Source organism: Ailuropoda melanoleuca, chromosome 8 (genome assembly GCF_002007445.2).
Source record: "Ailuropoda melanoleuca isolate Jingjing chromosome 8, ASM200744v2, whole genome shotgun sequence".
Classification (NCBI taxonomy): domain Eukaryota; kingdom Metazoa; phylum Chordata; class Mammalia; order Carnivora; family Ursidae; genus Ailuropoda; species Ailuropoda melanoleuca.
Window position 1 is genome coordinate 100,098,337 of NC_048225.1, and position 13,481 is coordinate 100,111,817.

The window sequence follows — 13,481 nt, forward strand, 5'->3', positions numbered from 1 at the left end:
TAAATAAAATGAACTACAGAAAAGAGAAAATTCTGAGCCTTCTGAGAGGTGGTGTCATCTGTATTTTGGCACTTACCTTCTCTGTTGCCTTTAGGTCCTTGTGAACCATCTTGACCATAGCAGAGAAACGATGGTCTGCTTCTCAGGCCAGAGATGCAAGAAATGTAGGTGCTCAGGGACCGTATTCCAAATCCAAATGAGGGCATGGGTACATTTCCCTTAAAGCAAAACTGACCAGTGAAAATCCTCATTGGCAAAACATGTAAATAAGACTTAATTATTCAGACCACAGGATTCACAGAGGATTCTTTAGATAGAAAACACTGTCATATTTTAAATATTTTATTTCAGGGAGAAATCTGTTGTATAAATCAATTTTTGAAAGTCAGTTTCAAATTAGAAAAAGAAAGGAAATTGGCTTATAAGATACCTAATAGTTGCATGTAATAGGTAATGTCACAGTGATATCAATCTTGGACAAATACATCAATAATATAAAGGAAACATTAATTGGAGATTGTGGGGGTGCTTTGACTAATACGGTGTCCTAACACCTAGATGCTTACACTCTACTAGGGAAACAGACAGTTACCAACACAGTGCACAATGCCGTGAGAGGAATTTATAGCTGAAAGTAGAGTCAAGCAGCAGAACGGTGGTCCAGGAGCTACTTGGTCAGTAGATGAGAGTAATTCAATAAAAATTTTTTTCTTTTTTTCTTAACCTTATATAGCTTAAGTATCAGGATCGTTGATACCAAATTCCAAATTGTCTCCATAGACACAGAAACAAAATAGACATTCAGTAAGTATCTTTGGGGCAATTAGCAGCATAACTTTTGTTAGGTTAAATGAGAAATTCTTAGAAATGGCTTAATGGGAAAATTAATAGTGTCATGTGAATTCAGTTTTGATGAACTTTAGAGAAAAATTATATATATGGCCAAAGTATGGGAAACCTGTATATTTTCCTTCAGAAGGAAAATGGCTATATTTTTAAACGTTTGGGAGAAAGGTACCAATTGGGACCAGTATTTATAGAAATTATGCAGCACATGCTAATCTGAAGACTTTAAGTGATCATTCTGTGATAATAGTAAACACATAAACCAAGACTAATGATCTAGCCTTTGTTTTTTTTTTTTAATTGATTTTGTTTTTCTTAACAGAGTGGCATAATTTATCACAGAAGGTAGAAGCTAGTTCTCAAAACATACATTTATCAAAAAAAGAAAGTTTCAAAAACAACTTTCTAAGAAGACTATTATTCATTTATCTTACATTTTTATGCTGTGCAAATTCCTACATCCTCCCTATTAATCTCTATGACTCTTGTTAGCTTTCCTTGCCTGTGAGAATATTTTTCATTGTAGCATAAAATGATGCTCATTTCAGTTGTTTTTCTATAATTGTGTTTCGATCACTGTCACACTGAAAGTGGCTTGTTTTCTTTTTGAACTTCCTAGTCATGTAAAAGAGAAAGGTGAATTCTGTGTCCTCTAAGTTGGATGAAGGGTAAAAAGAAAAAGCACCGAGAAATTTGCCAAAATTCAGATGAACTCTTTTCAAATGATATTTGCTCTCTGCTGTTATCCTTTATGAAGGACCCATACACATAACCGGAATGTGAGCCCTCGAAAGGAGAACGTGCGCTGCAGGGGACAAAGCTAACACGAATGTATTCTTCTGTCCCCTACCCAGCTAGAGCATATCAATGGTATTTCCACTTGTTGACATTTTGTAATTTTGAACCAAATGTAACTAAGTGTATCAGTATTTTTAAATAATTTAAGATAATTTTTAAAATATTTTAAATCAGATGGAAAATGTTTTATTAACTGTAAAGTGGGACCGACATAAAATGGCAACAACTTGCCCGCCGCCAGAAGTCACAGGTCCTAATAGTGTAGCTCTTGTCCGTTGGTGCATCTCACTAATAAAGAATCACATTTTTTTATTCTCCCATCTCACTTTGAAATAGATGGGGTATCCTGTGCTCACACTATGTACCTATTTCAGTACTAATTCCTCACTGTTTTTAATTTGGGGCAGAGAGTTGGGGGACAGGGAGGGGGAAGCACGTTTAATGCGAAGTTACGGCTCAAAATATAAACACTAAAATCATCCCAGACACATTTAAAGAGCAAATGTAAGGTAACCTTTTTTTTGCTTTTTGTTTTGTTTTTGTTTGTTTCTACTTTTTTATTTGAGTAGAGTTGACACACAATGTTTCATTGGTTTCAGGTATGCAACATAGTGATTGTACTTCTCTGTACGTTGTGCTGAGCACGCCACAAGTGTAGCTGCCAGCTCTCACCACGCAATGCTAGTACAACATCGCTGACCATGTTTCCTCTGCTGTGCCCTTTATTTCCGTGACTTAGTCATTCCATAACTGGCAGCCTGTATCTCCCACAACCCTTCACCCATTCTGCCCATCTCCCACCCCCAAGGCAAGTAAGTAACCTAATTTTAAGAGGATTTAGAGACACAGAAATGGACGAGCACATATGTACAGGCTAAGTTTAACAGCCAAGTTCAGTGCCAGAAGTATTGGGTATGAGTTACCATGGTAACTAGTAACTGAGTTTAGTATATTTCACCTTTTAATCATAGTATTATGTGGTTTTCTTCAGAATCATTCTTATTTATTTTTGCCCAATTAGAAAATAAAACAGGGCTGGAGGGGTGCTGCATCTGTTTACTTTCTTAGCATGGATGTATGTAAACACACATATCTCTCTATTTTTTTCCAGAGACTTCTGTATACACATTATATAAAAGTTGTAGTTAATGTAAATAAACTCCAGAAGAGAAATTCCAACATAACCATTTTCCCTTATTCATTGTCTGTGTGTGTATTTGTATGTCAGTCAGTCTGTCTTTTTTTTTTTTCTTTTTACTCTATGTTTCTCCCTTATTCAATATTTATAAGGACCTCTAGGGCAGATGCCTTAAAACAACTGGATGATCACCAGGAGTTAGGCTGCGTAAATTGCCCATGTCCATCTTCTCTGTATGAGTGACCCAGGACCAGGGAAAAAAAAAAGGAAAGTATCAGACTTTGAAACCACATTCAGGTTAAAGGGCACCGGCCATCCGGGCGCGTATTCTGCCTAAAGGACAAGCCTTTCATTTGATAAAGATCATTAGTCACTGAGATATATATTTTAGAGAGTTCCCAGTAGCGAATATTCTGTTGGCAGTCACTGGAGTGTACCAGATGGTTCATTAGCATAGGCTAGACAAGTCAAAGGCTTTCAGAATCATTTAGAAAATGTCAAACAGAAACAAGAACCCTGTCACTTTTTATTAGAATTAACTACATCATACCCTGGACGCAGATTTCACCTTGGGTCAGAAAAATTAATACAGAATTATATGAATTGTGTAATATACTGGGTTAAGATAGGTCTTTCTCTAGGGACTCATTTGCTGGCAATATATTATGATCCCTCTACTTTAGGAATCCTCAAACCTTTCCTTTTGTAAGATAGGAAAGAGTTGACCTTGCTCAAAATCCATTGGTGTCTAATTGACTTGAGGTATATGCAGAATTTCAACAAGACATTCTTCTAAAGCTCTTTTGTGATCCTTTTCCCAGGAAGCTTGGTGAGTGGGACTTACTGAATATTCAGCAGTATATAAAGTATGCTTTATGTCAGGAGGAAAATACATCCATTAATTGAACACACTGCTGTAGTAAACAGGAATTAAAATGCCATTAAAATAGCGTGACTTTTTTTTTTTTTTTTAATCCAGATGTCAAAAACCTTGAGAACTTCCAGCTGGTAGAAGGTGTCCAGGAACAAGTCAATGCCGCCCTGCTGGACTATACGATGTGCAACTACCCACAGCAAACAGAGAAATTTGGGCAGCTACTTCTCCGACTACCCGAGATCCGGGCCATCAGCATGCAGGCTGAAGAATACCTCTACTATAAGCATCTGAATGGGGATGTGCCCTATAATAACCTCCTTATTGAAATGTTGCATGCAAAAAGAGCTTAGGTTACAACCCCTAGAAGCTCTTCTTTCAAAACAAAAAGAGATTGGTGGGGGGAAAAAAAGAACAGGAAGAAAGAAAGAAAAAAAAAAAATACTCTGAACTGCTCCAAGCAACACTAATTGAAAACTTGGTTTAAAGATATTGAGTTTAAAAAGGCATAATAATCAAATACTTAATAGCAAATAAATGATGTATCAGGGTATTTGTATTGCAAACTGTGAATGAGAGGCTTCACATCCCCAAAGGATTCCATATAAAAGACATTGTAATGGAGTGGATTGAACTCATGGATGGAGACCAACACCATACTGGAGTAAAAACGGACGGAACAATTCTTGTATATTTAAACTGATCTCTGCTGTGAAGAAATTTAGGAACTGATCTGTGTTATTAATTAGGCTTATACAGCAGGGGATTTGAGCTTACAGAATGCCTCCATGGTAAAGCTGAACTAAAACAACTCAAGAATCCATCGGCTGCACCTGTAATAGCCCTTCCCTCTTCCTTTCAAGGACCCAGCACCTTCTGTCCTGTGATCACGGAATCTGTCCTTACGGACTTGTGCTCAGCCACACCCACTAGTAGCTCCACCAAATCATGAAAAGCCTAATTTTGAATGTCTGTGTCTTAGACCTGCAAACAGCTAATAAGAACAGTCTATAATATGTTAGCTTGCCATTTTAAATATGTTCTGGTTTGTTTTGTCATGTGTTCATGTTAAAAAAAAAAAAGAAGCAGCAGGCAGTATCCCTCTTCTGATCTTATATAAGCATTAATTAATATTACGGGAAAGGACTACAGACTTAAAGCAAATACCCCATAGCTAAAGCAAGCTAGATCTTATTTCTGCTACTGTTACTGAAATGTGGCTTTGGCGTTGTCGAATTTCATAACAGTTTCTTACCAAAAGGCTGTTTAGGGTACATCCATCTTTTGAACCATCAAAGTTTGTAGTTCATTTACAAATAAAACCTGAAACATATTTTACTGGGATGTCAAATAGTCACAGTGCTAAGTAGTTTAAAATAAAACCGAAGCATGTTAAGCTATGCAAAAAGAAAGAAAAGGGTGAGCTAATAAATTGCCACAAGTCTCCTGCTTGTTGCAATTGAACATCCCCTAAGCATAGAACGGCAACAGTGATTCTTACGTAGGGACTGGAAAGATACTAAAGCAACTCCAATCTTCCCCAAAAGGGAAAGGAAGAGAGTGATACTGACCTTTCTGAGTCACAGACCAAAGTCTGCTCTAGAACAAATATTGAAGGACAAAGAATTGCAAAACAAACTCTCCCAACAACGATAGCAGTATTATTGACATGTAATGCCACAGGTATGGAAATCTTGCCTTATTTCACAATTCTGAGAGGTAGCTGTGCAGATGTGGATCAACATTTGTTTAAAATAAAGTATTAATACTTTTCAAGTCAAATAAAAGATAGTGTTTACATTCTTTAGGTCCTGTGGGGGGGAGGGGGGGAAACTGTGATATTACAAAATAGCTAAAGCAGTAATTTCCTTAATGTTATTTTTCTGATTGGTAATTATTTTTAACAGTACTTAATTATCGTATGTCGTGAGACACTAAAATCAACAACGGGAATCTCATCTAGACTTTGATTTTTTTGAGATTATCAGCGGCACAATCACTTGTAAAAACTGTAAAAACTAAAAGTATCTCCTAGTCCCTTAATTTTTTCATAAATGTTTCAGGCTTTTGAATAGTTTATTTATATTGTATATCATAGTTTCAACTGTAGACAATTATGATGCTAATTTATTGTTCCTTGGTTTCACCTTTGTATAAGATATAGCCAAGAGTGAAGAAACCAAATATATGTGTTTACTGTAGCGTGTCTTCAAGTTAGCAGAACATAGTTCAGGGACAGAGAAGGGTCTAATGAATTAAAATCATTCACTTGATTAAATGTCTGTAAATCTTCATAATTCTTACTGTAGTTTATTTAATATCTATTGTAAATTATGTGACTTGTAGTTTCCTCTGTTTCTGAGTAAATTTAACAAGGGTGGAGTATTCCCTGGTTTCCTTTACAAGAGTTGTAAGTTGTATACCAAAGATATTAGTTACTACTTCTGTGTGTACAAAAAGGATTATTTTATTATTATTTTTAATCACCTCTAATATTCGTCCACATGAAGGGTACACATTCGCTAAGCCAAGTGTCCACAGCTCCTCATCCAAAGTCTCAGTCACCTGTAATCATGGCTCAAAGGACAATGAAAAACAGTTGATCAGAGTCAATGTCCAAAGCATTAAATAGACCGGGCAGCATCCTTACTCTCCCCACTTAAAAACCAGGTCCGGCCAGAAGACACGTGGAGAGGAATGGGTGTTGTCAGCCGTTACTGATATGGTTGCATCCTGTATGAGGAACATGGGTGGCAACTATTATGAGGTTAGTGGGGTAGTTATTTGGAAGGTCATTAACATTGCAAAAGAAACCCCAAAACACATTGATTCTGAAAGTCCATGGTTTCTTATTTTAAATAGTACTCTCCACTGAAAATTAAACCTAAGAAATGTCAATTACTGATATGTTGTTAACCTAGCAAATTCCATCCTAAGTCCGGTTAGAAAGACGGGCAACACGGAGAGTCACATCCACACTCCTGGTGATGGACATCGAGAACGGAAGTTGATAAACAAGGCACCACAGCCAACGTCTGTGGTCCATCCAGAGTTGGCAAATGAAATTTCTCGAGTGCTCATTGTTAACCAGTCTGTCACGAGACATTTCCTTAGCAACCGCCTTATCAATTACAGGATTTATTAGTAAAAGCAGACTCAAATATAAACGTTTTTGGCTTAGCGTGGTTTATTACAGTTGGTCTATGTTTGTAAACAGACAACCTGTAATGTCTGAACATTTGTATTACAGATCTGCAGCTACCTTGGACCTGAATCCATGCAATGTTTAGAGTGTGAAGTCGGTTACTTGTTGGCGTTTTCTTACTGTATCAGTGAAATACATATTGTCATGTCAGTTCTTGCCAGGAATTTCTCGACAAAATGGATTTTTTTTTCAGTATTTCAATAAATATTGATATGCCCAGCCTGATAATTTTTAAAAGTTTTTATGCTGTCCTCATTCTATTAGCTAGTAAAGCTTCTAAATAATTAAGATGCTTGACTAGGAACGGAGTGAAAAGATTTCCGCACGAATAGGTAACTTTCCCCTCTCTAGATATTACCTGGTGTAGTCTTGTCCTTGGTTGGATACTCAAGCATTAAACGATCTGTGCATCCTATCTCTACACATGAAATAAAGCATTCTGTCTTATTTACTGTTACAACCAATTGGCAGAAAAATCTTAAACTGTCTTTAACTTTTTATCTACCCTGTACCCTAATAACTTTACCAAGTGCCTTGGTAATTCAAGTGATCTCCAGAACAGCTCCATTTGGTATTACTATGTCCCTCTTAAAGTTTCTTGTTCAGAGTGAGACACAAGACAATGAAGGAGTAGGGATTTGAACCCAAGGCAGTTTGGCTCCACAGTGTTTCTAGACCAGAGTGACACCTAGAATTTGCTTCAAGAGGAAAAGATATCAGATAAAACGAGGCATCAAATCACTGCTAAGTATACAAATATCAGTAACCTAGAAGAGTAGAAGCCTCTTAGTTTTCTGGAGTTTACCCTAAACAGTAGCATGTCTATGTCCTAGGAATTAGCCCTTTTCCGTACCCTTGAGCTTTTGGAGATTTTTAAAGCAAAGAAATAACGTACAAAATCCATTTTGGAAATAAATAATTACTATTACAGAATAACGCAAGAGCCACAAAACAACATGCTTGTGAAACATTGTGATTCAGGGAAAACTCTCTCCTTTTGCCCCGCATCTGCCTTCTCCAGATAAGCAGGAATCATCACCTCTTTGCCAAGAAGGCACTGATTTTTCTTAGCGTCCTTCAAAAAGATACCAAGGAATCAGATTCAAAACGCTGCACTTAGGGTCTAGTAGATTATGGAACTAAGATTTTTGAGCAACTAAATAGTGGCCTACAAAACACATCTCCCTCGTCAACCTCTTACCAGGAAGAACTTTATTTGAAAAAAAATTCTTGCTGACATTCCATGGACTATGAAAATATGTATTCATATTTAATTGAACTATAACTTAGAGAAAAGCGTACAGCTAGCTACATTCTTACATATGTATAACCCAGGTCGTCATCACATAGGTCCAGCAAGGTACAGAACATCAATTTTTCAAATGTTTTTATAAGTGGTTTTACACATTTCTTAAAAATTTGGTGGGGAGGGAGTTTCTCCAAAGCCTAACCCAGCAGCCAGCAGAGGTCATTCTGATGAGAGCAGAGGCCTCACTCCATCACCTAGAATGACACTCACAAAGTTGCTAAATCCATCAGCATGATAGAGCCCGTAAGAAAACCGTGGCTCACGCTCATGTGCGTTTGATTGTTACATTTGATATTCACAATAACTTTGAAGAGGTTTGTACCTTTAACTAAGTTTGACGTTCAGTTTGAAACCATCTCTGATGTATATTTTTATGAGAAACATGTGGAGAGTTTGCTCAACATAACACAGGTCAAAATGCTACGATACTTAGTGATCTTGACATTTCCCTGGAATAATAAAGACCAATTTTCCTTAACACTGAACAGGAAGTGTATAGTTTAGTCACTCAAAATAAATATTCTTGCAATACTCTAACTGCTTTACATAGGCATTTGGTTTATGTTAGGTTAGGAATTAATAATTTGGTGACTGCTATCAGGCAGTAATTGTGGTTTGTTTCTAGAAAAACTTAAGAACCGGTCTATGAAACATCACATATGTAATTGTTGCTAGAAAAGAGAAAAGAGGCAAAAAGAAGTGTAATTAGACTAATCACGGAGTGTCCCCAATATGAGTTTGACACTAAACAACCAAGAAATCATGCTGGACCGTCCACACTCCACTCCTGAGCCGAGACCAGTGTCCTTCAGACCCCAGGCTGCCCAGGAGGTATTACGGCTGCCAGGCCAGATACCCTGGGACACTAGATCTGAAACTGTGCTGAGGACCACGTCAGTCAGAAAGGGCCAAAAGGAGACAATGTGTCAATACCTGATTTGCATCTAATTCTTGAACTTCATGGACCACAGACCACAGCACTCCGGTCTCACCTGATCCAACAGAAGCCCCTTTTCCTTGGCCAGCTCTGTTGGCCCCACCTCTCAGGAAGAAGCCAAGCCCAGTGAGCTCTGACTGGGCCAGAGCTTCCAGCACTTGAGCCACAAGACTTGAAGCCCCTCCAGATTACCCACAACCTTGGGCCACCTCTGCTTTTCTTCATGCACCCTCTCACTAACCCCCACATTACCTCGGTATCCAAGTCCTGCCCATTACTTTCCATAATTCTCTCACTGTCCTCTCCTCTCCTTCCCTGCAGCTTTAGATGAGGCCCTTAGCATTTCTTGCCTAAAATTACTCAATAGCCTCTGGGCTGATCTCCTGCCATCAGTCTCAACCCCCTCCAAGCCTCACTCACTACAGCTGCCTGCGTGGTCTTCCTACCCTAGAGCTGACCGCGTCACTCCTTCACTTCCAGTCCTCTGATGCTTAGTATCTTCAGGAAAAAGTTCCAACCTTCCCCCCCTAGACCTCACACCTCAGACCTTTTAGGACACAGCATCTGCCTGCCTTCCCAGACTCCACTCCCCAAACATACCAACCACACTGAGCTGCTTGCCACCCTGAACATAACCTGCTCTTTCCTGCCTCTCAGCTTCTAGGCACGTACCCCAGTGGCTCGGCAAGCTGAGACTAGACTTGGAGAAATCTTCCTAGCTGCCCCATTCCATACAAGCCCCCATCAAAGTCAAAAGATCCCATTTCTAGGCCCTCGGCCTCTGATGTGAATCATACTCTGGTCTCACTGTGTTTCTCTGCCAGGGTTGCCTCTGTGAGGGTAGGGCAAGGGCAGTGCCTGGAACAACTCTAAGCCACTGGCCCAGTGCCGGCGGATAGAACAAACACAACACATGATTTTCACAGAAGAATAAGGACATCGCTCCCCAGTCTTCTTGACTTTGGCCATTTTAGTGGGGCCAAGACTTAGATCATCCAGTGCTCAGCCAGCTTGCTCACCCACTTCAAACTCAGTATCACAAACAAGTTTCATGTTTCCTTCAGGGAGGGCTCACATGTGTGATGGCACCTCAACTCCCATCCTGAGCATGGGGTTAATCTGAAGAACTAGGCAGTGAGAATGGCGCTGCTTTATTGATACAAGGTTCTCAGCCTCTCTGCACACCACCCAAAGAAAGAACTGCAGAAGGGAGCAGAATGGTGCTTTGTGGCACCAGGGAGCAGAAACTGACGATAGTAAAATAGGTAGATATCACAGAGAGAAAGAGTCCAGCACAATGTGAAGGAAAAAAATGTCTACGATCAAAGCTTTCCAAAAATCCAGAAATGAAAGCAACTCTCTTAGAGGCTGGTGATTTCGCAGAAACTGTTCCACCTAAAGCTGGAGTTGACAACAGTGTTGTGGACCTGATTCTTCTCCGGGGATGGCCGGTCAAAGTTAATGGCCCTACAGAACCGACAGTTCAACATTCCAGCATGGCCATCCAAACAGATGGGTCCAAAACTTCAGGAAGGATCTTTTTCCTCACTTCTTCCCTCCAGGAAAAAAATGTGCTTGTGTCTTTGAAGTCTGCTAGCGTGATGAGATACTGACAGGCAAGATCCCGCCAATTCCAGAGACCCAAATGTCTAAGAGATGAATTTACAAAGCTCATTTTGTTGTTTATGGATGAAGCAAGAGAGAAATCACAGCCTGCCAAACATGTTAGACCAGCTCATCCTTACATCCGGCAGTAGTTAATGCTCCAAAAAAGAGTGTCCACTTTTTGAAAAATTCTAGCCACGCATCCAAAACTGCTTCTCCCACATCTGCTACGTAGCGGGAGGCAGAGCATGGCGGTGGGGGTGCTGGTTGCCCAACATGTACCTCCTCTGTGAGGGGCAAGATGCCCTTTGGCTAAGGGGCGCCTGGCTGGCTCAGTCATTAAGCCTCTGCCTTCGGCTCAGGGCGTGATCCCAGCGTCCTGGGATCGAGCCCCACATCAGGTTCCCTGCTCTACTGGGAGCCTGCTTCTTCCTCTCCCACTCCCCCTGCTTGTGTTCCCTCTTTCTCTGGCTGTCTCCCTCTCTGTCAAATAAATAAATAAAATCTTTAAAAAAAATAAAATTTAATTTAAAAAAAGATGCCCTTTGGCTAGATGAGGTAATCCTCATGTAGTTGCTGGTACTTGCTGTCCCCTCCCATCCTTACAGCTCTCCCTACCATCTGACAAAAGAGAGCAAATTAAAGAGGTTACACTAGAAAAACCCAGGAGATCCATAAAAAATATCTTCACTGAAGGAGAAAACAATTATTTTTATTTAAATCAATTAACATATAATGTATTATTAGCTTCAGAGGTAGAGGTCAGTGATTGTCAGTCTTACATAATACCCAGTGCTCATGACATCACATGTCCTCCTAAATGTCCATCCTTCAGTTATGCCATCCCCCCACCCCCTCCCAACAATTTGTTTATTAATCCAGTATTTGTTACCTGAAAAATATTAGCTGAGCCTCTACTATGTTCCAGGCAATGATCTAGTTAAGGAAATGCATTTAAAGAACACATATTAGGGGCACCTGGGTGGCTCATTCAGTTAAGTGTCTGAATCTTGATTTGGGCTCAGGTCATGATCTCAGGGTGGTGAGACTGAGCCCCACGTCGGGCTCCACACTCAGCAGGGAGTCTGCTTCTCTCCCTCCCTCTCCCTCTCCCTCTGCCCCTTCCCCCACTCGCTTGCAGGTGCATGTTCTCTCAGATAAATAAATCTTTAAAAAAAAAATAAAGAACACATATGAGAAATAATTCATGAAAACAGCAACCTGTATTTATGTGCTACATAGCATGACAGACTTGATAGCTATCTTGTCTCCCCAAAATCCATCCTCCTTTTTTCCCTGGACACATGGTTAACCAGTTGAAGATTTTCCACCCTTTTTTGTAACTAGGTGTGACCATGTGAGTAAGATGTGTCAATGACAATGGAATGTGAGCAGAAGTGATAAGAGCAACTTCTCAGTTTTCTCTGATTTTAGAGACAATCCATTTTTACCTGGACTTTGGTTCTTATCCCCTGCCCCAGCTGAACCCCAGATGTGGCAGCCACGCTGACGCCCAGGGGACTGAGGAGCAAAAAGGTGGAAGTACCTGAATCCCTTGGTGACCTGGTGAGTAGTGTCCACCGACCAGATGTAGCTGAGAGAGAAACAAACTGCTCTTGTCTAAACCACTGTATTTTGGGGTCTTCTTGTTTCAAAAGCTTAACATTGACTGTAATAAAAAAAAAAAAAGATTTCATTTAATTCTCAAGACAACCCTCTTAGGACTAAAGGAACTGAAACTTACAGAAGTTAAATAACTTGCCCAAAGTCCTAAAGCTAGTAAGTGATAGAGCAAGGGTTCAAACGGTTCTGTTTGAGTCCAAACCCCAAGCTTTTAACCACTTAGCTACAGTGCCTTCTTGGAAGCATGAACCAAGGCATCCTGCAGGACCTGCATGTGTTTCATTAAATGAGCATTCTCTTTAGAATTCAAAAGAAACAATGGTGACAAACACATTTTTTTAAATTATAGCACCAAAATCACAAACATTTTTCTTCACCTCAACAAGAACCTGAACAGGCGGGGTTCTAACCACGGACAGCTAACACAGGTGTCAACCACCCAATGCCCTGGGAACATCCTCAACCCAAAAATTCTTCAAGTCTCACATAAATGAGAATTTGGGGTGACAACTTTTATTTGTGCACCATCTTGACGGAAAACATCATCCTAATCACCACCCTTGCCCAAATATGAGTCCTGACCACATTGTAACTTTAAGAGCTACCCTAATTTTCTCATACCCCGGTTTGACTAGTAGTTTCCCTATTTATTTTATCACGAAATTATTTGAAAAACTTCCTCTGTGCATTCATTTTGGAGGACTGTGTGAATCCAAAGCAGTAATGTTTATGAAGAGAAAACATTTTGTGCTTGTCATTTCTGCTCACCCTCTCCTGCCACTGGTCCAGTTACAAAAGTATGCACTATTTTAAAAAAAAATTGTGTTAACTAAATTGAATTAAAAAAAAAAAAGAACTGCAAAGAAAAAAAAAATCTTGGGGTGCCTGGGTGGCCTAGTCAGTTAAGTGGCTGACTCTTGGTTTCTGCTCAGCTCATGATCTCAGGGTCGTGAGACGGAGCCCTGTGTCAGGCTCCATGCTGACTTTTTAAAAAAATTATTATTATTTTTAAAATTTAACTTCAATTAATTAACATGCACTGTAGTATTAGTTTCAGAGTTAGAGTTCAGCGATGCATCGGTTCCGCATAACACCCACCCATCACTTCACCTGCCCTCCCTAATGTCCATCACCCAGTTACCCCAA

The 13,481-nt window shown here is 39.7% G+C and overlaps 1 protein-coding gene across 8 annotated transcripts in view; it reads left to right on the forward strand.

The window, feature by feature from the left end:
- Positions 1-7,119, forward strand: part of NR5A2 (nuclear receptor subfamily 5 group A member 2) — a 134,211-nt gene extending 127,092 nt beyond the window's left edge. For 6 of the 8 annotated variants that reach the window (XM_019794525.2, XM_034666991.1, XM_034666992.1 and 3 more), the window contains one exon: positions 3,762-4,009. In XM_019794525.2, the coding sequence (XP_019650084.1) occupies positions 3,762-4,009 (248 nt within the window). Of the gene's footprint in view, positions 1-2,243; positions 2,457-3,761 lie in introns of all 8 variants that reach the window. The other 2 variants (XR_004627328.1, XM_002914613.4) reach the window with 2 other exon arrangements.
- The last annotated feature ends 6,362 nt before the right edge of the window (positions 7,120-13,481 follow it).